At 38.2% G+C, this 25,159-nt stretch overlaps 1 protein-coding gene across 2 annotated transcripts in view; it reads right to left on the bottom strand.

Moving 5' to 3' along the window:
- OSBPL8 (oxysterol binding protein like 8) overlaps positions 1 to 20,644 on the bottom strand; it is an 87,351-nt gene extending 66,707 nt beyond the window's left edge. For both annotated transcript variants that reach the window (XM_081957185.1, XM_081957186.1), the window contains exons 1-2: positions 20,277 to 20,644; positions 5,391 to 5,480 (exon numbers count right to left, since the gene is read on the bottom strand). In XM_081957185.1, the coding sequence (XP_081813311.1) occupies positions 5,391 to 5,432 (42 nt within the window). In that variant the 5' untranslated portion in view covers positions 5,433 to 5,480; positions 20,277 to 20,644. The remainder of the gene's footprint in view (positions 1 to 5,390; positions 5,481 to 20,276) is intronic.
- Positions 20,645 to 25,159: the final 4,515 nt, after the last annotated feature.

Raw genomic sequence — 25,159 nt, 5'->3', positions numbered from 1 at the left:
CCTCGCTAACCATGGAAAGAGACGATGCCCTATACTGGTGACGGTCCGATCCCCCCTGAGACCTAGCTGAGTGTGAGCTCCTGCCTCATTGGACAATGCCCCTTGAGATGGCTGCAGAAATAAGTCTCTTAATGCCCTCAGGGAGATGTTCTAAATCCTCCATGTCCCTATAAGAATCACCAGAATCCTGAGGTGCCAACCTGTGTGAGGTATAATGTCCCCTAGATGTCGCTTCCAAAGGGTCCACCTGACCCGTCCTAGCCAAACCTGGAGAGACCGAAGGGGAGGGGGAGGGAGACCCCCTTCGCCTGGGGAAGCTGCGGGACCTGGCAGGAGAGACTGAAGGGGAGGAAGGGCTGAATCGAGGATTGCTCAGAAGGTGGCCTGATGGGAGATCTTGACCTGCTGGCAGAATCAGGCCTTGTAGACCAGGCCTGCCTCTCGGCCCTGGCAAAAGTCTTCTCCAGGGCCTTATGCCTCCTGGCCTCCTCCCTGTGCCACCAATGGCCTTACTGGGGGATCCCCGGGTCGAAACCCCTGCCCCCGGTCCTCTTCTCCCCTCATCGGGCCCTCTGCCTGGCCCTGGGGGATCTCCGAGCCCTCCTCCATAGCCCCACTCATGTGTCCTGACGCGTGGAGGCAGAAGAAAACAGGCCACTGTAAGCCCTTTCGGAACCTGGGTTTCAAGACAGGCACTGTTCGCAGGCAGGTTAGGCCGAAAGCCTCGGCCTGGGCCTCTCAAATGGCCCCGCAGGCCGACCAAGCCCGCGTGCACGTGGCGCTAAACAAAATGGCCGCCAGGGCTGCGCAAGGCCAAAAAGAGGCCAAATTCGCGCACTCCGGCTCTCCTGGCCTCTTGCGGAAAGTAAAAAACGGCCTGGTGATTCTGGGGGCCGCGTGGCAGGCCTGCGCGCACTCCCCCCTTCGCGCTGCTCCACCAACGGCAATTTAAAAGCGCAGTGTGCAGCCGCCGCCCGAATCAAGCGGCGGCTTCTCCGGCGGCTTTTAAGTATCTCGTGGTACCGACATTGCCTTTCCTGGCGTCCAGAAGTGACCACCGAGCCTGCAGCTGCCTAGGAGCTGGCACCCCTGCGATCGGGCTAAGGCTCCGCGCCCACGGGGGGAAGGATTGATGCCCCACAGGGCCCTCTCCACCTGCCCCGAGGCAGAAGAACTGTCCCCTGGGCCGCAGCTGCAAATTTAGAATTTAGTATATTTTAAATTGTTCAATTAGCCAAATCCGAAACCAGATTGAATAAAAAGAACAAGTTATTTCCAATTATTTCTTACCTACACTCAATTATTATTATTATTATTATTATTATTATTATTATTATTATTATTATTATTATTATTATTATTATTATTATTATTATTATTCATGCTTCTAGACCGCCCACTCTCCCAAAAAGGGACTCGGGGCGGTGTACAGTCCATGCCAAATATATCAAAATACAATAAAAATTGAATATGTACAGTTGGAATGGAGGAGGTTAAAAATGGAATTAAAAGAACTGTACAAAGCAATATATATAAATATAGGATTTTGAACCCCTAAAACACACACACACAAATTCTCAAGTGATTGGACCAAGAGACTGAGAGGAAACTGGGAAGGAATGGAAGGAAGGAGTATTTAAGAAGTTTACTCTCAGTCTTTGGACCAATCAGGCTTTGAGAATACCCACATGTGACCACTCCCTCTCCCCCACTGGAAAAATAGACACTTTTCAGTTAACACCAACCGCAAAATACAAACCCCCAAAACCCGAAAAGGAATTTCTTTGTGAATTTCCAATATACACTATATGTTGAGTGGGAAGTCAAAGGGTAAAGAAAGAGAAACTGATAACTGAAGGAAAAGATAACCAACCTTGCTAAATTTCAAATAACTTATTTTAAGCACTCTATAAAGAGGAAATAGGATTTGGTAACATGCTTTATAAATCAAAAGAAAATAATCCTCCTTGCAAACAGGGCTACCTGGAAACTGGATAAAATGAGGCAGCTTACCTTACAGTTAATGCTGAGCAGTATGAAGATGTATGTACCACATGACTCAATTTCCACTCCAAACTATCCTATCCTTCAGGTGCCTTAGAGAATATTGTCAGTAGAACTAAGATTCTATTGCTTATATATTCAATTTTAAATGAAAATAGGAGATTGAAATAGAATAAGGAGGACATAGAATTTATAATAGAGATGGATAGCTGGATGGATAGATGAAGTAAAGCCAAGAGGCAAAAACATAGTTATGGAATACAGTGAACCAATAGGCTAAGGTGGTGAACTAAAGTTAGAATACAGGTAGTCCTCGCTTAATGACCAGTCACTTAACAATTGCCATGTTCACTTAACAGCAAAAAAGATTCTTTTGCGTTTTTCTCACAAGGGGAGAAAATCAGCTGGCGAGGTGGGGGGTGAGGGCAGCAAGAGGGACAAGGAGTAGAAATAGGAAACACTGTACTGAATTAATTTTTTTAACAGCTTATGTTTCAATGATGTTGATAACAAGAATAATGTAGAGTTACTACATAACCTGAATTTTCTATACAGAATGTTCAAGTTCTGAATATGTAAGCCTTGTGTTTTTTATTCTGTTCAATGATTTTTGTTACTTGCAGAGCCTTTGCATTTTCAGCTATTAGAGTACAGCAGTTTGCTGAAGTTCCTTTCTCCAGTTTTAAAACAATGCTCACTTTCTTCCAGCTTCCTTATATACAGTCATGTGAAAAAGAAAGAATACCCTCTTTGAATTCTATGGTTTGTTTATGAAGACATAGTAAAAATAATCTGGTCCTTAGCAGTTCTTAAAAAAAGGTAAATACAACTTCAAGCAAACAACATATGATACATTACACCATGTCATCATTTATTTTACGAAAAGAAAGCCAACAGAGAAGCCATTTTTTCACATCTGTATAGTCAGTATACATACGTAAATAATAAATAATCTATAAAACTGCCTTCAAATATTTATTTTAGCCTAATAGGTCTTTTAGTTACAGCTAATTTTATTAACTCCACTGATTATATGAGGTTCCACATAAGAAATGCTCTATTTTATTAGTAAAAGACTCATTTCTATAAGAAAATCTTTACTTCCCATGTTGGTGTCTTGAATAACTTTTCAGACATGATAACACACGATACATCTTTAAACCTTTTCTACATTTGAGATATGACTGTCATCATTTAAGGAAAAGTAAAAAAAAATCTTTTCACTAAACTTTTCCCAACAATTTCCATTCCTAGCCACCTTATAAATCTCCCATAAAAACTATGAGTATTGAAGGAAAGCCATTGTGGATTGCCTTCATATTTAATAGTATATGGTATTAAGAAAGAAACATTATTTATAAATATTGAAGCTGTAAAAAGATTGTTTGATTTATTCAAGGGGATTCCAATTAAAATATACTCAAATTCTAAATAATTTAAGATTTTTAAAAAAGAATTTTGCAAGTTTGAATTCCAAGTACATAGTTTGAAATTTCTTGAGTCAAATTTCAAGTGATACTATTTTTTAGAGACTTTTATCCTCACTGACAAAAGCTATAATTTATCACTATAGTTCACACGCAGATTTAATTTTAGTCTAAACTACTGAAAACACATTCTACACAACACAGTACTGGAAAACAGATCAGGAAATGCTAAGCTTAAGGGAGATAGGTAATTAGAGCATATAACAGTGATCTGATACCAGGTACAATGGATACTAGTATATCTTCTGAGCAAAGTTTAAAAAACAGGATATCCATCTTAAAAATGCAAACTACTGTTCTATAGAGTATTTGAAGGATCCCATTTTCCTGAATGAATATCTGACTTCAGGATCAGCCATAGAGGTCTTATCTATCTATCATTAAAATCTGTTTGGATCTTTAGTGAAATTGTCTCATTGAAATTGTCTCTTATCATGGTAAATAGGTATGATTTAAAGGAAATATTAAAGCTTTCAACTTAATATTTGCTATTCTCATCAACAATTTCCCATCTATTATAGTAAGATGTTAAGTGGAGTGCAAAATGGGGCACTATGGACTCTTGCATTCCTAAACATAGCTTACTAATGGATGAAAAGATGGAGAAAATGCTTAACAAATCTGTAAAACACAAACTAGCTGAGCAGCCCGCTTCCTCCCCCCCCCCCCCCCCAGTCCAGGCACCAAACTGCAAAGATTGAGGATCACTGGCTATTCGGAACTGGGCCACATGAGCGATGGGGCTGGTGCATGTGCTCAAGCTTACACATCTAAACTTGCACAAGACAAGCTGCGCGCATGCACACACGCACATCAGCCCGCTGCTCACACAGCCCAGTTCCCCTCTGTTCCCCAAGCTAGGCCACCAAACCACAAAGGTTGGGGACCACTGACTTAGAGAACATAGGAATAAAATTCAAGATGATCTTAATTGGTTAGAAAAATGATCTTTAAAAATTAGTAAATGTAATTTAACAAAGATGAATGTAAAATTCTTTATAAAAGAATTTTATAAATGCAATTCAGCATTAAAAGTGTTCTATGTCCCTGATGGTCACTACCTGCCAATATGAGTGCTGCCACATTTTGCACAAAATGTAGTCTTCCAGGGGTCTTTAAAAGCAGCTTTATGTAGTAGACACTGCAGTAGTGATGCAAGTACATCACCTACAAGATGATAAAAGCACAACACACTCTTGCAAGTTTATTCTGCTGTATGTAAGGCTACTATTGGCACATTAGCACAAGGCACATTAACTGAAGCTGAGCAAAAGATTTCCTGTTCATGGCCTATACTCAGCCAACAGTAATTATGAATACAGGACAATCTCTTATTTTCAGACTTCCTCTCTTAGTTGTAGTGCCTCCTCTAAGAGACATAACAATGGATCCACCTGAGAATCATAATGGACAAATGGAAAGACCATTTAGAATGGGTTCAACTTCAGTTGGTTTACTCAGTGAACATACTTATAGGCTCCAGATTGATTTGCGAAATAGTGTTGCAATAATTATATTTGGAATTCACAGGGAATTCTTTTACAACCAATAGTTCAGGCTTTGCTAGAAGTTCTCCAAAAGGAATTTTTGGAATCAAGTTGAGTTCATTGCCAAAAATAAATCCAGTACCATTTGAGAAGATCCAGTTAAATACTTCTCCCCTTTACTTGTTGTATAAAATCAACAATTTTATGAGATACATGAATTTGCTTTGAATGGAAGAATCTTAAGACAGCTGTGGAACTATTTTGGACAGCAACATAGAATGCTTATCTAAAAGTAGACCTTGGTTAAAATTAATTATGGAAAGGAATATAGTTTTGTACACATGATATATTTTAGGAAATTCCTTCTGTATGGATGTATTATTTGCTAACTACTTTGTATAAAATTACTCACCGAAGCTCTATCAGAGTCCCCCTCAAATGAAGCAATTTCCATCCTGTGGGCACAGCTTTCCTTTCCATTAAAGTACTTTCATTCTTCAGTCTATCAAAAAAAAAAGAGGGAGGGAATAACTGTGAAGTATTTGATAGAGAAAGTGAAGCTTCTTTGAATGATAATGGTGTAAGAGATCCCACCTAAAAAAGATACAGATGTATAATAAGATTTCCTTCAAAAAGGCAATGATACGACAATGCAAATAACATTTATTTTCTAATTGGGAAGACAATTAATATGCTTTTGTAAAAATTTTCATTGCTAGAGCTTGCTGATTCTGTTGATGGGTCCAATTAGATTAATTAAATGGATTACCTGCATATCACCAAAGTTTATTGTCAAAACTGCAAACAATTCATGCAGGAAGCAGGTGGTTGCCTTTCCATCACCACTACTTAAATTTTCTCTTTTCTGTCTTCCCACACGCACATATACAACCTCCAATTTCCTGCCTACCTCTAAACTATAACAAACATGTTCCAAGGCATTAAGTAGAAAATGCTATTTTAAAGGGCATGTGAGAAAGTTAAAAGGGACTATTGCTTTTGGATGGTGAGGAACTCTAATCCTAATCTCAGAGAGAGATCTTAAAATCCAGTGAGTTTCTGATTTACTTGGCAGCATAAAATCAATCAGGGTGAGTCCCTTTTTCCTGATTTAAATCTTATTACACTTTATCCTAAAAGAAGTAAAAAGAGAAAGGATGATTTTTAAAAAGGTTAAGAGCCCAAGAACTACACATTCCTGGAAGCAATGTATCTCTTTTTATGTTGCAGACCCATTTCTGGGTATTTATGAGTATGTCGCCAATTGGTCAGTTTATTTAAGGCAGTATCCTGTAAAAATTTACTTAGGATTAAGTCCACTTAGCTATAAAGGAATTAATACTGAAACGTAGGATTCAACTGTCTAACTGCAGTGTATATGTGCTTCAAATCCTATAGTAGTGAGATTTCCTCCAGAATAGACATACGTATATCAAAACTGTATTTGCAAAGAGGAAGAGGATGAGTGCTTAAGTGGCCTCAGCAAAGCCGTTATAGTGTGGGGAAAAATCCAATTTAATTTAACTATATGAATCCATTATTTCTGATTCTGATGCATGTAATGTTTATGCATGACATGCTATTAGCATTTCTAAGTAAAAGCTTTCTAAGTGACATCACCAATGATGATTCTGCTGCATAATTTTCAACTTCATAATATTAAACTGTCATCCTCATCCTCCGCATATGCATATTTTAGCTTGTTTTTTGATTAGGCCTAATACATATTTATGTCATTATAACATTTTAAAGATATGGATCATCATTTATAAGCTACTAATTGCAGACAGTACAGCAACAGGTGAAAAAAAGAGAAACGAATTCTAGTGCTATAATTGGGGCATCCATTTCTGTAAAATTTAAATAATTTTAATATATAAATTTATATAAATAAAGTAAGCAAAAGTTTCATTTTATTACCATACTAGTATTCTATTGCTAAGTGTTTTGTCTCTTAAATAGGGGTTCTGGAATTTGTTTAAGGACATGTCGGCTAAATGTTGGAAATGTCATTAGATAACCTGGTTCATATCATCATATGTGGTGATGCCCAAAAGCAAAAATATATTGGACAAAAATACATACATGGTTGAAAAAACTGATAAAGCAACATATAGATTGAAAATCAAAAATATTTTTGTTGGGCATTTTACCTGATAAGTATAACAAGGGGAATATATATTTGATTTTACATGTCTTAACTGCAGCTAGAATTGTATTTGCACAACAATGGAAAAGTAAAGAGATCCCTACAGATGAAAATGTGATTAAAAATACCAGAATGTGCCAAAATGGATACACTAACACTTACAATTAAGGAAAAGAAAGAAAGAAACTGAATACTTTTTGACATGGGACTTATTTTATCAATGGTTAGCTAATAAAAACAGATGTTAGAAACATGTAAATATAAAAAAAGGACTAATGATACAAGGGTGATAGTTGCTTGGTTCTGTGTCCTTTTCTGGATCTTTCATTATCAAATATGTTCAACCAGCTGTTAACCATTCTTTGCTTGCTGCATTTTGAAGTATTTCATCAAATTGAATGGCCATGCGATGATGGAGGCTGGTAGGTGTTTTAGCCAGTATCCATGCAGTTCATCCAGGCCAGGTGGATTTCAGTTCTTGACCTTCTTTGCTGTTTCGCAACCATGTCAGTTGTTATTACAATATTTGCCATTTTGTTTTGTGTTGTTTGTTGTCGAATATCTTTGATCCAGGAGGCAGTTTTGTTGTATTCCACTGGGTTTTTCACAGAGGACACTTTCACAATATTGTTTTATTTGTCCTTCATATCCTTCTATTTTCTTTGCTGTTACTATTACACACTGTTTTAGTTCTTCCATGATTTCCGTTATTGTTTTTCTCTCCAGGTTATATTTTTTGCATAAACTATTTTTCAGCTTTTCATTCTTTAGTTTTCCTTCTTGCAAGTATTTCAAATTGCTGACATCTCCTCGTAGTTTTCTTATTTTATTTTCAAATCCAATTTTCCACTTTGGTGTTTCAGTGGGTTTCTTTTTTGGCATTTTATAACCGAATTCTACAGTTATAATGGTGGCTGTGCTGTACATTAGTTGATTTGTTTCACATAGAGTGCTGGATGGGATGGAAGTTGAAATGTTGTTCATGGCAGTTACCATATTTTTCGGAGTATAAGATGCACCTTAGTTTTTGGGGAGGAAAATGAAAAGAAAAAAAATTATGCCTCTGCCTACCAGCATCCATGGTATTCAGCTGGCTAGCTTCCTGTCAGTGTGTGAGAGTTCATGACTTGGAATACATGGTAACAAGGCCAGCCAATTAATAGGCATAGCAACTAAATCAGCCAATGAGGCCTATTTGGACTCTGAAACAGTATTTGCTGTGTGAGCAACAAGGAGACAGGAAGGAGCCTGGTTTAGCTGAGAGCTGAAAGTGAAACTGCTTGCGCTTTGCTTGTATTTACTGCTACCTTGGAAAACCTGTTTTTGGTATCCTATTGTAAATTATTATTATTTTGAATCCTGCTGAATCAGTTGCTTGTGCATGCTTTCTGAATGTGATTGCTGCTGCAAACTCTGACCAGCAAGGTCAGCATTAGCACTTATTGCAGCCTGATTCAGCACAGCTGATTGGTGGGTGGATCAGACTGCCGGAATACCCCCTATCAGCTGATCCAGGCTGCAGGGATTGCCACAGACCATCTCTGCCTCCATGCCTCATGTTTTTGGCCTCTGGTGAGGGTGGATACATTCAGTGTATAAGACACACCCAAATTTTCACCCTCTTTTTTGGGGGAAAAAGGTGTGTCTTCCGGAAAATACGGTAGATCTTTCACTCATTTCCTATGCACTTCATGAATGGCCAGCAGTCTTTCTGTGTTTTCTTTGAAGTGGTTTTCAATTTTTTCTTTCAGTATTTTCACTAGATCATTTAGCTCTACACTTTTGAGTTGCTGCACAGGAGGAACTTCATCCTGTTTGTTGGTTTCTTCTGCTGGTTGGCCAGTTCAGGTGTTGGAACAATTTCTTGAGCTTGTTCATCATTCCTTGTTGTTTTCTTTTTAGCCAATGTTTCTAAATGTTGCATTTCCACATCTGTAAAAACTTTATTATGGGTGATGAAACATCTTTGATCCATTAATCGTTGTTCAGTTATGTCATTTTTCAGGTGTTTTTCCTTCCACAGTTGCATCATTCTGGCTGTTGGTTCTGCCTGGTTGTTGGTTCTGCCTGGTTGTTGGTTCTGCCTGGTAGTAACATTTGATGATTTTGCAATTTTGTTCAGTTGTTCAGGTTTTGCGCTTTTGTTTCAGTCACTTTGCAATTGCATGCCCTGGTTCCTCAGTAGTAACAAGTGAGTCCTATAGTCCAATTTTCAACAGATGACCAGGAGTCATATCATGTGATGCAGCCCTTATTGACCAGGCAACTACTGATCCGGTGTAGAATTTTGTTGTTTTCTTCTCATTGGTGATCGGTGGTGGCTAAGCTACTACCGATCCAAAGACGGTAATGCCATAACCAAAGGGACATAGCCATCCAAGCCCAGCCATGGCAGTTCAGCTGCCCTTTGGTGACAGGAAGGTAGGGTCAAGTGTGTGTGTGGGGGGGGAGAAAAGCAGCCCAAATGCCCTCTGGTGGTAGTGGTGGTAGTAGTTATTATTATTATAGAACTAATACCAATGTAATGAACACTGTTGTAAACACTTTGATTATTATTTCCTAAAACTATTTGTATGCAGAAAACACATTGTTTAACACACTGTTTAACTGAAAACGGAATTTTTATATGTTATAACATTTAATTTTTTTAAAAAAAAACCTTGTTCTAAATCTAGAACAATGCCTTCATCTTCAGCAATTTAAAATGTGTGGATTTCATGTTGGTTGGAAAATTCTGGGAGTTGAGGTTCATACATCTTAAAGTTGTTGAGGATGAAAAATATTGTTCTGGAATATTAACAGTAAATGCAACAATTATCAGAAGGGAAGTAAGGACACAAAGAAACCAGAAAATCTCCTGCAGTAATCCATCTACCTTGCATATACCGTATTTTTTCGGCGTATAAGACACACCAGAGTATAAGACACACCAAGATTTTGAAGAGGCAATTCTTTTAAAAAAGGTTTTGCACTCTGTAGACCTTCCAAAAACAGGTAGTTTTTCACGAAAATGGGCCTGTTTTCTTTTTTTAAAAAAGGGCATGGATAGCCTTTAGGAGGCTTGTAGAGTGCTCCTGGAGGGGCGGGGGGGGCAAAAACGAGCAAAAAGTGGCCCGTTTTTTGTGAAAAGGGGGCAATTTTTGAAAAAAAAAACCCTGAATGTGCTCCTGTAGGCTGAGAAATTTTTGCAAAAAATGGCCTGTTTTTCGCTCATTTCTGCCCCCCCCCCCGCCCAGGAGCACTCTATAAGCCTCCTAAAGGCTCTGCACTGCCATTTTGGTGAAGAGGGCGGGGTTTCAGGAGGCAAAAAATACTGTATTCAGTGTATGACGCACCCAGATTTTCAGCCTCTTTTTTGTGGGAAAAAGGTGCGTCTTATACTCAGAAAAATATTGGGATTCTTTTCACGCAACATTACAATTAAACTTAGTAAAACATGATTTATAGCTACCCAGATAATTAATTATAAAAAGGAAAAGGAATAAATGAAGCAAGTTTGTTTTTCTGTAATAAGAATATTTATTTCTACCATGTTCTTCCCAACTCTTGTTATATTAATACTAGGAATTATTTCTGTGGTATAACGGAATAAAATAAATGCCTCCATAGCACATAATGCAACAACAAACTTGAGCAAAAAGTGGTTCAGTAACACTTCCTTTGTTAACTTGCTATTTCAATTTTGAGCATCCTGTTTACTGACTTCAAATGTTGACTGCTATCTGCAGCCATAGGAAACTGAAACGTATGACATTCTCTGTATCAAACAATGGTAATACCAAAGAGCATTTAATATACTACACTATCAACATATTTTGCATGAATCATATGTTGATAATATTTAGTACTACAGTACATTTTATTCCAAACTTTCTACAACAATATCCAAAGACATTATCTTACATAATCTGTTTCATCATGGCAATCATGGTGAAAAGACAGATCACAGCAGGAAATCACTGCATGGCAAATGAACAAAAACTTGCTTATGACCATCTGAGTAGATTAAAAACAGACTACAGTAATACATTTCTTAGGAGCAGATCAATAAAGATGCAACTATGCATCTTTTTCATAGGTGGTTCCCTTCCCAACTAAAAGTAACTACTGCAATTACAATTGAGATGTCAGCCTTTTAATCCAATACAGCAGTAAAATGAAGAGAAAATATTTTCTCTTGTCTTTTGAATATCTGGCCATATAAATTTGCTGATATAAAATCACAGCACTAGGTGCTATCTTCTGTTCAAGTCATTTCTGTAAGTTCTCCACTATATCAACTATCGCATAGTTGATATAGTGCTTATATTTCCTACTTCGTGCTTATATTTCCTACTTCTTAACAAAACTAAATTATACTATAAAGGGGCAGATAATTCAAAATGCACACTGTATCCCATTTTGGAGGAAAAACACAAATTAACAAATTATCAGTCATTAAACTAATAATTTATCAGTTTAATGATTGATGAATAAACCACAGCTTTAAACATTTAGTGATTTGTTTAGGTAAAAAATTGCTAATACTGTATTCATTGATTAAATGGGAAAAATCATGTATATAGTTTCCTGAAAAAAAATCACTTTGTGTGGGAGCAAGGATTTATATTACCTCTGTGACATATCTAAAACAAATAATCCTATTTATGAAAGTAGGCATTCCAAATGTTCCATGCAACATTGCAGTGACGTGCGGTGAGGTTTATGACTGGTGAGGCACTGACACAGTGCTGGGTTTCAAATATTTTTAGACTTGTGGACTTCAACTCCCAGAATTCCACAGCCAGGCATGCTCAGTTCCAATTTAAAGCAACAGCATTTGTTTTTCTCCTTTGCTCCTTCTTTCTTTTTCTTTTTCTTCTCCTTCCCCTCCTTCCTCCCTCTCTCCCTTCCTCCCCCTCTCTCAAACACACACACACACACACACACACACACACAAGTTGGATTGGACTATCTCTCCTACCCCTTCCCTCTCTCACTCACTCTCAAACAAACCCCCCCACACACAAAAGTTGGATTGGATATCTTTTCCAGTGGCTTGAAAGCAGCTCCTCTGCCATCCCCCCCCCCCCATTCCCCTGCTGCCTTTCCCAAACACCTCCACCATTGCAAATGCAGCCTGCTGTCTGGGTGGGAAATGCCTGGAACACAATAAAGCCCACCCACCACCTCCTGCTGGCAGGCTGGGGTGAGAGGAGAGGCAGAGAAGCCGGAGGGGAGCCGAGCTGAGCCTTCCAAAAGAAAGAGGCTGGGGGGAAGTGTGTGTACTACAGCATGGCTCTTTGCCTGGCTTCCTGCCTCCTCCTGTGGTCTCCTCAGTGCTCGCTTGTGCTCTCCCTCCCCAAGTGTAGTTTGATTGCAGGTGGAGCCACGTAGCCTTTTCAAACTTGTAATCAGTGAAGCTGGGCTAGATTTTTATATAGTTTTCTCCAGCTGTGTGTGTGTGAGAGAGAAATGAATGGGGGCCTGGGGAGGAAGTCACTACACTTGGGGAGGGAGAGCACCAGTGAGGTTAAGCAGAGTCATCCACGGTGAGGCAGCAACTAGCTCAGCTTTTTCCTTTTACTTTTTTTTTTCATGATGAGAGTGGTGAGGCTATGCCTCACTTGCCTCACCTGACTGCACGTCACTGCAACATTGTATATGGCAGGGGTATCAAACTCAAGCCCAGGGGCTGGATCCGGCCTGCGGGGTGCTTAGATTTGGCCCATGGGGCCGCCTGGAAACAGCAAAGGATTGGCTCGCAGTGCCTCTGCCAGTGAAAACGGAGCTCAGGAGGGTCACATGCGGGTCGTCCTGAGCTCCATTTTCGCTGGCAGAGGGTTGCAGGAGACAGTTGCAGCTCTAAATGGAGCTTAGGAGTCCATTTTCTCTTGTAGAGCACTTGGGCCACCACAGGCGCCCCAACATGAGTGACGTCAAGCTGTCCATGCCCCTATGCCCACCATCCATACTCACTCCGCCCCCACCAAGATCAAACCCAACCCTGATGTGGCCCTCAATGAAATTGAGTTTGACACCCTTGGTGTATGGGCAGCTCTGCTCCATGTGAATTGAATAATAATTGTCTTCATTATGGAGCCTACCTTGCTTATGTAAGCTCTTTTCTTTATCATGAAGACCACTTATCATTTTCCATAGAAATCACTGATATTTTTTAAAAGCAACTCTAGTTATCATTCCTATTTAAGAAAAAGTTATGATTTTTTATAATAGTACAGGAAATATAAATCAATTCTCTGATTGAAAAAATGAACTGGGAAATTACTATGAACAAGCTTAAAGCAAATATTAGAATCATTAACACTTTTTGTTCTAAATAACTTGTTAAATTGTTAAAAATGGTATAGTGGGAATTCATTTATAACACAAAATAAAACTGTTGTAGAATAATTTTTCTGGGAAAAATAGAGATTTGTCAGTCCTCTTGAAATTAGCAAGAAAATTTGGTTTTTTCTTTAATTTACATCAAGTCCTCCCGATTTTGTTTATCTTCTAAAGAAATGGACTATGGGAAATGTGAACTTAGGAAAGGAAAAGTTTTTCTTAAGGGAAAATTTACTAAATTGTATCTTAGATACAACTTTGCAAAATTTGCAAAAATCTGTTTAAAGCAGGAAGAAAAAAGAATCAGAAATCAAAAATTTTATAGACTGCTATCTTATGATACTAAGCATTGTAATCTAAAAAAGAATAAAGTCTTAAAAGGCCAAATACAATTGATAAAATTAATATGAGAAATATGCAAATACATATGATAAATAAATTACAAAATCTATTAAAATCTATCTGCATATGCAGAATTCCCAATTCAAATAGTAATTCTAGAAGCTTGACTACCCAATCAATATTCAGAGACAAGTTGAATATTCTATTAGTGATCATCACATCACAAGTTAAAAGAAGTATCTCTTAATAAATTATATTAGTAGTCACTACATCATGTTAAGAGTAGTATCTTGAGAATTCATATGGATTGATAGATGTTTTACAAGGGAAAAACTGTCCTTTTATAATACGACACATTACTAGTATCAAGAAACTGAGAGGTCAGAAAATATCTATAATTACTACAAACTAGTTGCTAACCAAATCATTTATTGGCTAACAATACCTAATCAGAAAACAACAGTTTCAAGTCCATTTTTTATAACTGTCAGCAGCATAGCAAAATACATCAACTCCCCTAGTAAACAGCTATAGTTTATGCAATCTCATTACAACAGGTTACCATATTGCTTACATTAAACACAAACAATTCTCTAAAATCTGATGTATGACACATACTCTATGCTTGGAACAAATAAACTTAATTTTAAGATTAGTAATGTACATTACAAGTTTTCTGAATATATAGATTCCTCTTTCTTAGAAATCTTGAGATTCTCTTAGAACAAGCCTTTCCTGTGTTTTTAATTTAAAAAATGAACTAAATTATCAGGTATAACAAAATCACAGGACATAGTGACAATCACTTTTCTTAAATTCTGGTTAATGTTGCATAAGGTCTCCAAAGCCCTGTTTTACTGAAAACATGCTCATTCTGTTTTCTAATTTAAAAATTATCATGCAAGCCAATTTAGTGTTGCCAACTACCCACCAGCTAGGTAGTTAGGTAACCCTAACTTAAGTGATAACATTGTAGCAACATATTCAAGGTACTCTGGATCTCTGTTTCTGATTCTGTGCATATGTGATATTAATAACTTTATAATTTTACCGTGTTTCCCCAAAAATAAGACAGGGGCTTATTTTCTTTTGCCCCACGAAATATGGCCTTGGGCTTATTATAGGGGGAGGGCTTATTGTTTTGGGTTGCTGGGCAGCTGCTCTCTTGCGAACTGGCTCCTAAAGAGCCGGGCACAGCCTCAGGGGTGAAGTAGCCATGAGGTGACCACGCTCACAAGCAACTGCCCGGCAACCCCCCTCTCCAGCCGGGAAGAGCACCATTCACTGACCTAGGGGGTATCCCTAAGACGCCAAGGCACGTGGCGCTCTGCCCGCTCCCCAGTTCCCGCGGCTTGGCACATTCAGGATACCCCCTAGGTCAGTGCACGGAGCTGTGCCTGGCTGGAGAGGGGGGTTGCGCAAGTGCCTGTTCCACCCCTGCCACGCTCCGAGCATAACTTCTCCAGCTTCCAAACTCCAAAACTCGGCTGCTGAGTCTTCCAGCAGCGGCCGCTCTATGGTTGTGGGCTGGGTGCCGGACAGAGAGTCTTCCGGACAGAGAGTCTTCCAGCAGCCAACCCACAACCATAGAGCGCACTCCTAGAGCGGCTGCTGCTGGAAGACTCGACAATGATTGAGTGATTCACGAATCTAAGAATAAATAAGAATATTAATAGATTCAGATCTGTTTAGTAAAAGGTTTCTTTGAATATCTAATTTAAATATAAATCTACACATATACATTGCAAAGAAATGAATGTAACAGCATAACTGATTTGACTGTTTTATGAAAGCTAGATAATTAATGAAGGATATGAGGGGAGTACGAAGTTCGGAATATGGGCAGACCATTATTTGGTAATGATAGAGTATGTAGGAAAGAATAAACATTAAAAAATATTTCTGAAAGAATGAATGTCAGAAAAGAAAGTATGAGTCCAGAATGAAAAACATTAATTTGTTTCCCTAGAAGAAATGAGAAAGTTGATTTAAAGAAAGATATGGAAACTTCTTGGAATAAAGTGAAAATATTGCAAAGTACCACACAAAAGTGTGGAGTCATATTTTTAAAAAAGTGTTTGATGGCTCTATGAAGTGAAAAGATGATGTGGGTGAAAAAAAAAGTATTATTTCCGCAAAAGATCAGTATTAAAAATTTGTATATAGAGAAAAACCAGAATCAAAGTTGTTTGAAAGGAGGTTAAAAGGGCTATACAAGGAGCAAAGAAAATGACAGGATTTTGGATGAAACTGAAATGAGAGAATGGCAGATGGACTATTTTATAGAGATTTTGTATGGGAATGATGGTGATATGTTGAAGAATAACCATATTCCTAGCTCAATATTTTTTTATATATATTTTATACATGTGGCCTTAATGTTTTTCAACATTCTCATAGTACTTGAAAACTACATCTTTGCCAGAAAACAGAAAGCTATTATCATTGTTTTCTTATACAGGTAATCCTCAATTTATAATCACTTATTTAGTGATCATTCAAAGTTAGAATAGCACTGAAAAAAGTGACTTACAACCTATGACCATAACAGCATCTCCACAGGCATATTATCAAAATTTGGGCATCTGACAACCAGCATGTATTTTCCATCTGACTTCCAAAAAGCAAAGCCAGTGGAAAAAGCTAGATTCACTTAATGACCATGATTCATTTAACTGCAGTGATTTGCTTAATAATCATAGCAAAAAAGTTGTAAAATTAGGCATGACTCACTTAACAACTGACTTGCTTAGCAACAGAAATTCTGGTCCCAATTGTCCCCAAAGTTGAGAACTACTCGTACAAATGGAAAGCTAACAAGAGTATGAAACATACAGGGGAATTAATTAGTTTGCTCACTGTACTTTGGAAGTTCTCTGGTAAACTCCTCCTTTCATAATTTTTCATTAGCAAATATTGAGAAGTACTGTGCAACTTCATATTCTAGTAAATAAATCATAGTATGTGCCTCCCTCTTACAACTGTTCAATTGTAGAACAACTACAATAAGGGTACTATGCTAAAAGCATTAAGGGAATTAAATACAAATATGTCTTGTGCAATCATTAATACCACAGAAGAAACAAAGAAAATATTGTCAATCGACAGAAAAAAAAATGCAATTCGTTTTAATAGTGTAACTAATTTTCTCTGGAATTTTCTCTTTTTCTCTTTCATTTTTGAAGTTCTATTTAATCAGAAAAATAAAATAAAAATAACAATAGTCTGATTTAACATTGTAAGGACACTCTAGAAAACCAAAGAATAACCAATGTTCAGCATGCTGTTATGAGAAATCCTATAATTCTCAGTGCAAATCCTTAAACAGAAAAATACACACACGCACACACACACATACACACACACACACCTATTTTCCACTAGGCAAGATTATTAACGTAACAAAGCATATGTATTCAATAAGAAAAAAAAGTAATTTTATCTAACTATTGTACAGAAGACATGGCATTTCTAGAATTATTCTATAAATAAAACAGATAATTTACATTCCATTAAAATATATGTAAAACTTCCAGAAATGATTTTAGTTGTATGGACCCTTTTGTACATTTTTAATAATTGGATAGTAAACACAAAACAATGTTTCTAAGAACACTTTTCATATACTGCATAGAACCATGCAGTTTAAAGCCATACATGTGGAAGATGCTAAACATCTGTTAGATTCTGAAACAACTATATGGTCTTTGAAATTACAAAACATAATACAATGGGAGTAATATCCTTTGCTGAATGTATTTATATTGTTATGCAATTATTCCACTTCAGTTAAATCAAATTGTGAAGCAAAAATTGAAATATCTAACATTTGAAATATATAAAAATAAAGCACTTCCAAATATGAGATTTCTTAATCACTTCAGCATGATCTTGTTTATAATCCATTTAACTACAGTTTCTGATCTAAGTTAAGAATGTCTTTCATTTAAAAAAATCACCAGAGATTGCACTTATTCTCAGGGTAAGTGAAAGAGAATTAATAATAAATGGGGGAAATCCAGTGCTTGTGTCTTGCTAACACGGCAAGCTCTAAAGACTGTCACTTCTATTTTTACTTTTTCTCATTCTTGTAAGACTCAATTTCATTTTCTTCTTTCATCTATTACACTTCTCTTTACATTTTTAAATCTGACTATCATTACATGCAGAACTCAAGACTTACAATAAGTCTTTAATATTACTGTATTACAATTTTCTCTAGGGGAGGCGGAATCTGACTAAGTTAGAAATTGTACCATTTGTAATAACCCACACACATAATGTTCAATCGTCATGGCAAAGAACAATTAAGTACAAGTGTATATTGCTCTTCTAGTCCAATATCTAGATCCGTAATAAAGCTATTTCATGTTACATTTGCAGATAATACAATAACGACACTTAGCCTAATGGCTAAATATGGGCCTCTTGGTGGCCTCCTTCAACCCACTCTAGCCAGAGGAGAAAAACAGGGGACATGCAAGATTCAGGGTTTCCTTGTATTCCAAACTAGTAGACAGGATGTGAGCAGATTGCTGCTTCAGAAAAAGAGATAGGAGGCAGCATCTTGACCAAGTCTTCAAGAACTTGACTGTGAGGGGATGTATGATTCCTTGCATGAAGGAGGGCAGAATGCCACCCTCGCCCAAATAGCAGGAACAAAGATGCACTCCTGGTACAGCTTCTGCAAGCCCCAAAATGCTGTTAGGAACTGCAAAATTATCACTTCAAGGCTCACTTAACACTCGGGAACTATGCTCAGATAGAGTCCCTAAGCACAACACTGCCCTCTCTCTTTTCTGATACTAAATTACCACTTCCCCCTATAAATTCCAAAGGGTTTGGTCCCAGTTTCTATTCTAGAATGGTCACTTCCCAGAGATGACAGACCTCTCAGAGGACTAGGATTCTAATTTTAAACTTGATAGCCTCCCCTCCAAACTAACACACATCCTTGTTAATTATTACCGAAAAACACCAAAGCCATTGCTGTTTCCCCCTGTGCACTATATTTTATTAGTATTCTTTTAGTCTGAATTTTATTTAAAGCAATCAAAAAGTGAGCTGGATTTCCCTCCTCTTATTAGAAGGTGACAAGTAAGAATAAACACAAAATCTTTTTTTCTTTGTAAATTCTGAATATCATTTTTATTTTTTGATGGAACTAGATATAATATTCAGGCCGTGCTGTTTCTCTTCAGGGGATAAATGCTGCCACTTTACATGATTACATTCAAGTTTTTAATGTTTTCCAACCACAATCATACTGAACATTGGTCTTGTGGCTAACGAAAAAAACACAGCTAGACAAGTGGTCAAAGTGAAACAACGAAAATGTAGATCTGTTTAACAATCAGTGTTCTTTTAAAAGCCTATTTAATGAATTTATCTTTATTTAATAGTATAGTGTGATACACTTCATCTTTGATTCAGGAGACATTCTTATCATTAAAAGGCTTCATTGTTGCCTTTAAGCTAATGAGCAATTTGAGTTTCAGATCCTTTATTTAGTTTACATTATACCTTCAAATTTTCCTGTGCTTATAAATGCTATAAAAATGTGCTTTAAATTATGGCAAAAATGGAAACAAGCAGCACAAAAACAAAAGCATTTGCTTCTGTGTACATTACTATGCAATCAACAGTTACATGTATTCATAATGATTTACAAATATTGCAATGTATCTTGGAAGAATAAGCTATTTGTAGTGAGGCAGGACTGGGCACTGATTAATAAAAAAGTAGAAGTACTGTAAGTCAAATTATATGACTGACATTTATATCTGGTATTGGCAACAATAGCAACATGGTGTGCTGCTTTTGTGCAATTAATTGCACAATATACCTGCCTGCCTAGTTCACTTACTCAAGGCTCTTGCAGCAAATTAATGTACAGCCATTTCTGAATTATACAGTTTGGTTAAATTGAAATGCCCATTATGGCTTTAAAAGGCAGAAAGCTGATCTCACATCTTTAATAACTAATTAAACACTAGTTTAATAGTCGGGAACGATTAGCACATATGTGCGAGGGGAACCTTTACCTTTACCAAACCCTACCCTTTCTATAGGTATCAAAACACCGGGGCGAAAATGGGGACACCTTTGTTGTCACAACCAAACATTATTCAAAAGAAACCAATCTAAACGAAGGGGAAGGAGAGCTGTGACATGAAAACTCTCGTTCACATCCCAAGCCGTCACAACTTGAATCATCGTCACCATCACAAATATTCTTCGCTTTGATAGCGATCAGAGCCGCCAGAACCAAGAGACGTGCCCAAGGTCATGCAACACGGCACACGCGCCAGGAAGACTACCGCAAAAGCTCCGCTAAGGGACGATTCTACCTCGCCGCCCACGCCCACGCCGCCTCCCCACAAGACCGGGCTGCGACGCAGTTCGGTGGGGCAGTGCAGTTCTCCTTCTGAGTAGCGACACGAGATTGGTGCTACGCTTCCCTCAGTCCCGCCCCCTTACCTCTCTTTCTAGGGGTCCAGAGGCAAGAGGGAGGAGTGATCCACCGGTTCCGGACCCTCCGGCTCCGGAAAGGGGCAGGGCCACAGCGCCCAGATGCTTGATAATAGGGCAAGCTTTTGTAAGTCGGGAGGATCCCGTTCGCGCGTCTCTGGGATGCTTGTTCTTTGTCCCTTGCGGGTGGGAAACCACGCACGCGTCCCCTCGTCTGCCTGGCGCGCACGCAGTTCTTCTCGCCTTCTCTCTCGCTCGCTGCCGTTACTGCTCAGGACGTCGCCGCTTGATTCTCTCATCAACGGCCGCCACAACTCTCCCTCGCCTCCCGCTCGCGGACACCGCGAGTTCAGTGCTGGGAAAGGGTGGGCTTTCGTACCCAACCACGCCCTTCTCGAAAGTCATGTGATTGGGCATCCTAAGCTGAGGTAACAGCTGGGAGGCACCGCCCTCCTGAGCGGAAGGCCTTCCTCGCCTCGCTCAGCTGTAAAGAGCTTAGTCTGTCGGGCGGTTTTGCATTTTTTCCCCTAAGTCATCGGTTATTTTGTTTTTAGATGAACTTAAGTGTTTCAGGAGAGGTTGATTTACAACAATAGTGCAGTGGCACCGCCAAAAAAAAAAAGTCAATAGCAATAGCACTTAGACTGCTTTACAAGTGCTTTAAACCACTTCACAGTGCTTTACAGCCCTCTCTAAGCAGTTTACAGAATCAGCCTATATGCCCCCAACAAAACGTTGCTGAGGTCTTTTTATCATACGGTAATAACGAAACTACCGTCGGACAAGTATGAACTCTGAAACATTGATTAGACAAATAATATTCAATCAATTTTATGTTATTTGAATGTGGAATACGCTAATATACAGTCACGTTTTACCTTGCTGGTGCATATACGGCTGTAGCCTCACCCCAAGACTTTGAAACTCATTTGGAACCTTAAATTATTACAGAAAGTTTATAAAAAGTAGAACATTTAATTAGTTGAAATAAAAGTACCTCAGATTAGCTAATTGCTGACTGTGTTCTATGTCTCTAAATGTACTTCCTGGAAATATCAAGATGCTTGATATTTATTCCTTTGCTGCATTCACTCGTGTTAGCTATAAATCTATTTTTTAACTCTTTTATGTAGCTGAACAACTAAGCTAAAAAGTTTTTTTATATATTTTTTATTTTCAAATATACAAATACAAAAAACTTAGACATAGACTTACATTTATACAATACATCGGAACATCGTGTTCCTGCTTATAGCAGTTTCAAATCGGTACAATTCTCTTTATGCTATTCCCCTTCTAATATGTTTCACTTAAGTTTCACCGTTTTTAACCCTCTTTATTTCATTATCTTTTATTTATCTAATATATTGGCTGAGTACCTCTGATAGTATAAAGAAGCATTATTAAAAGTCCCATGGGGTTTGTTTTTTAGTTTTATAATGGCAGAAGGAACATATATTTCTATTGACATAATGGGATTTTTGGAGATGTGAAATTTTGCATTTTGTATGTTACCTTAATGCTTCTCTGTTTATACCTTTTAAGATAGCTTCAACAGGCTATTGTACAGAAATAAAAAGAGCCTTTTTTAGGCCTTAAAAGAAAAATATGTTGCATCTGAGAAGCCAAGTATCTTCCAATTACTTCTCATGTTAGCGTAATTTTTTTAAAAAATTAGTTTTGTAATATAGTAAAGTCTTTCCAATTAGCATTTTTGTTGCTATAGTTATCTGTTACTGCCATTTTGGACAATAGAACGTGTTTTGTCGTCCTTTTCATTGTAAAAAAGTTGGTCACCTTATTACTGCTAATAATATTTTTAAATTTTCAAGATCAGCAATAATGTATTCAGAAACTGCATTCTAATAGTAGTATGTCAAAATACTTTTACAGTGCTTATTGACCTTGCCCAACAAACCGCAGTTCATGTTTAAATCTGCTAATACAGCTAAGTAAAACTTATACACAAAAGAATTCTACTGAAAAACTAAATATGTAGCAAATATAAGATTCCCTCTCTAAGAAATATGAAAAGATTTGAATCTAATCATCTCATAATCATAATAAATAGCATATCTGCTATTTCCCTTTATTTAAGAAGCTGTTAACCATGGGTTCTTAGAGAATTATCAATTCTGACACAGCATTTGCTGACGCAATTCAATATTTTCCCTTTACTATCTTTCATATATAGAACTGGAAGATGAGATTCCTTGGCTGCCAGAACTATTTTCTACCACTTGTACATGACTATATCATCTATGCTATGGTTTCATTTTTGCTGTGCATTTATGGTAAAATTATATCAGCTATTACCTTGATTTGTATATTTCAGGAAACTGTAGCTGGTATAAATAATATTTTCTTGATAATTAGTTGATTTGTATAACATACTTAACCATAAATAATTTTGTTCACATAAAATGTTAAGCCAGTGATGGCGAACCTATGGCACGCGTGCCACAGGTGGCATGTGGAGCCATTTGTCAGGGTACGCGAGGCACTGCCCTGTCAGCTGGCCAACGCGTATGCGCGCGCTGGCCAGCTGAGTTCACCCTTTTTTAAAACCATTTTTCGCCCTCCCCAGGCTTCAGAGGCTTTATAGGAGCCTAGGGAGGGCGAAAAGAGCCTCCCCCGCACCCCGGAGGCCCTCCGGAGGCTTCAGGGACCATCCGGAGGCTTCCCTGACGCCTTCGGAACACTTAAAACAACCCTCTGAGCAAACCGGAAGTGATTTCCGGTTTGCTCGGAGGGTTGTTTTGAGCGTTCCGAAGGCTTCAGGGAAGCCTCCAGACAGTACCTGAAGCCTCCGGAGGGCATCTGGTGGGGGAGGCTCTTTTCGCCCTCCCCAGGCTCCTATAAAGCATCTGGAGCCTGGGGAGGGCGAAAAAAGCATGTAAAAATGGGGGGTCGCGCCTGTACTGCGTGCATGCACACTGGGGGGGTCGCATATTGCATTATGGGTGTGGCACGCTCGCACACAACCCCCCTGCGCTTCCCCCACTTGTGGCACGCGAGCCAAAAAAGGTTCATCGCTGTGTTAAGCCATCGCAAACCATGTTCTTGGGGGCCGAATTGATTACCCTATTAGCAATCTGTTAGGGGCTCTTATAAGTGAGACATGAATTAGCTTCAGCCAGAACTGTTCCATCTTAATAATTTAATGTATGTTCATGTACATCCGTCCTGCCGCGCCCGGGAGCTGCAGAGGCAGAAATGTCGGCGCTCCCGGATGACGAAGCCACGAAAGAGACTGGGGAACGACGAGAACCTTCCCCCAGTCGCTTTCGTGGCCTCATCATCCGGGAGCGGTGACAACATTTCTGCCTCCGCAGCGCCTGGGCGCGGCCGGGCAGATGTATATTATATTATATTATTATATTATATTATATTATATTAATTATATTATATTAATTATATTAATTATATTAATTATATTGTATTATATTATATTATATTATATTATTATATTATTATTATATTATATTATTATTATATTATATTATAATATATATTTATTATATAATATTATTTCATGAAGAGAGGTGAGGCTCTGCCTCCCTTGCCTCCTCTGACCGCACGTCCCTGCATACATAAGTGTCAGTCTCTAGCTGAAGATTGTGGTAATCTTGCTAAGAAACTTTAAGTGGCCTATTACTAGAAAAAAGATAAAGTAACATTTAGCTGTAATCAACATTGTCTGGACAGAAGTCCAAAGATAAAGCAGAGTTTAGCATGTTAGGAAGCAATGAGAGGTGGAAAGATTAACTAATTAAGTGCACCCCATTACGGATAGTACATTTTACTGTGTATGCTTAGGTAAAAATAGGAATTAATCATATAGTGGCTTTCAGGGGTGGGAATTCAAAAAAATTTACTACTGGTTCTGTGGGCGTGGCTTGGTGGGTGTGGCAGGGGAAAGATACTGTAAAATCTCCATTCTCACCCCACGCCAGGGGAAGGTTACTGCAAAATCCCCATTCCCTCCCGATCAGCTGGGATTCGGGAGGCAGAGAATAGATGGGGGTGGGGCCAGTCAAAGGTGGTATTTACTGGTTCTCCAAAGTACTCAAAATTTCTGCTACCGGTTCTCCAGAACTGGTCAGAACCTGCTGGATACCACCTCTGCTGTTTTTCTTATAAAAGATGCTGATTTTCCTGACTTGGGGCTGTTTGATTTTGAACTTGGGTCCTGAGCGTACTTCTTTGCTTCTGCACAGAAATAACGTGTTAAATTCCACTTGCCTTGCCTTGACTTCTTGCACCAGGTAAAAAACCCATGGGGATATGTCATGGGCCAACATTCTTGTTAGTACAGTATGCGAACTAATCAGTAATGTAGCAAAATAATGTATGGTTTAATTTGATGTGCAAATTCTGTATATTATGCATATACATTTCTCTAGCATGAAAGTTCTGCTTTATTTTGCATTTTTGCTGATGCAGTGGTAATCTTCTAATTATAAATAATATTTACAACCTAAATATTTAAACTACCTAATAATAGAATTGTGCCAAAAGCAATGCATTACAAGCATAGATGCGAACTCACAGAGACAGGTACACACCCAACATCACAAAACAAAATACAAGTTGATGCAAGAACAAATGGAATCCATCAGCCTCCAATTGTAGTTGGAACCAACTACTATTTTGCTCTTGCCCATCTCCAGGCATCTTACCCAAGAAAGCTTTAATCTTATGTGCTTTGCAATCATCATTTTGAAATGGAACACACACAGGGAGAAAAAAAAACCCCTCATATAATGCAACATCTGCATAACACCCACATATGAAACTATAATAAAAAGTATCATTGTTAGGGTGTAGTCATCCATAGAAGGATTAAAGGTTACATTAAAAGTGTGTATGTACACTAAGGTGTGGATGGA

The sequence above is a fragment of the Natrix helvetica genome, assembly GCF_964273705.1.
Source record: "Natrix helvetica genome assembly, chromosome: 6".
NCBI classification, from domain to species: domain Eukaryota; kingdom Metazoa; phylum Chordata; class Lepidosauria; order Squamata; family Natricidae; genus Natrix; species Natrix helvetica.
This window is presented reverse-complemented; position numbering and strand designations above follow the sequence as displayed.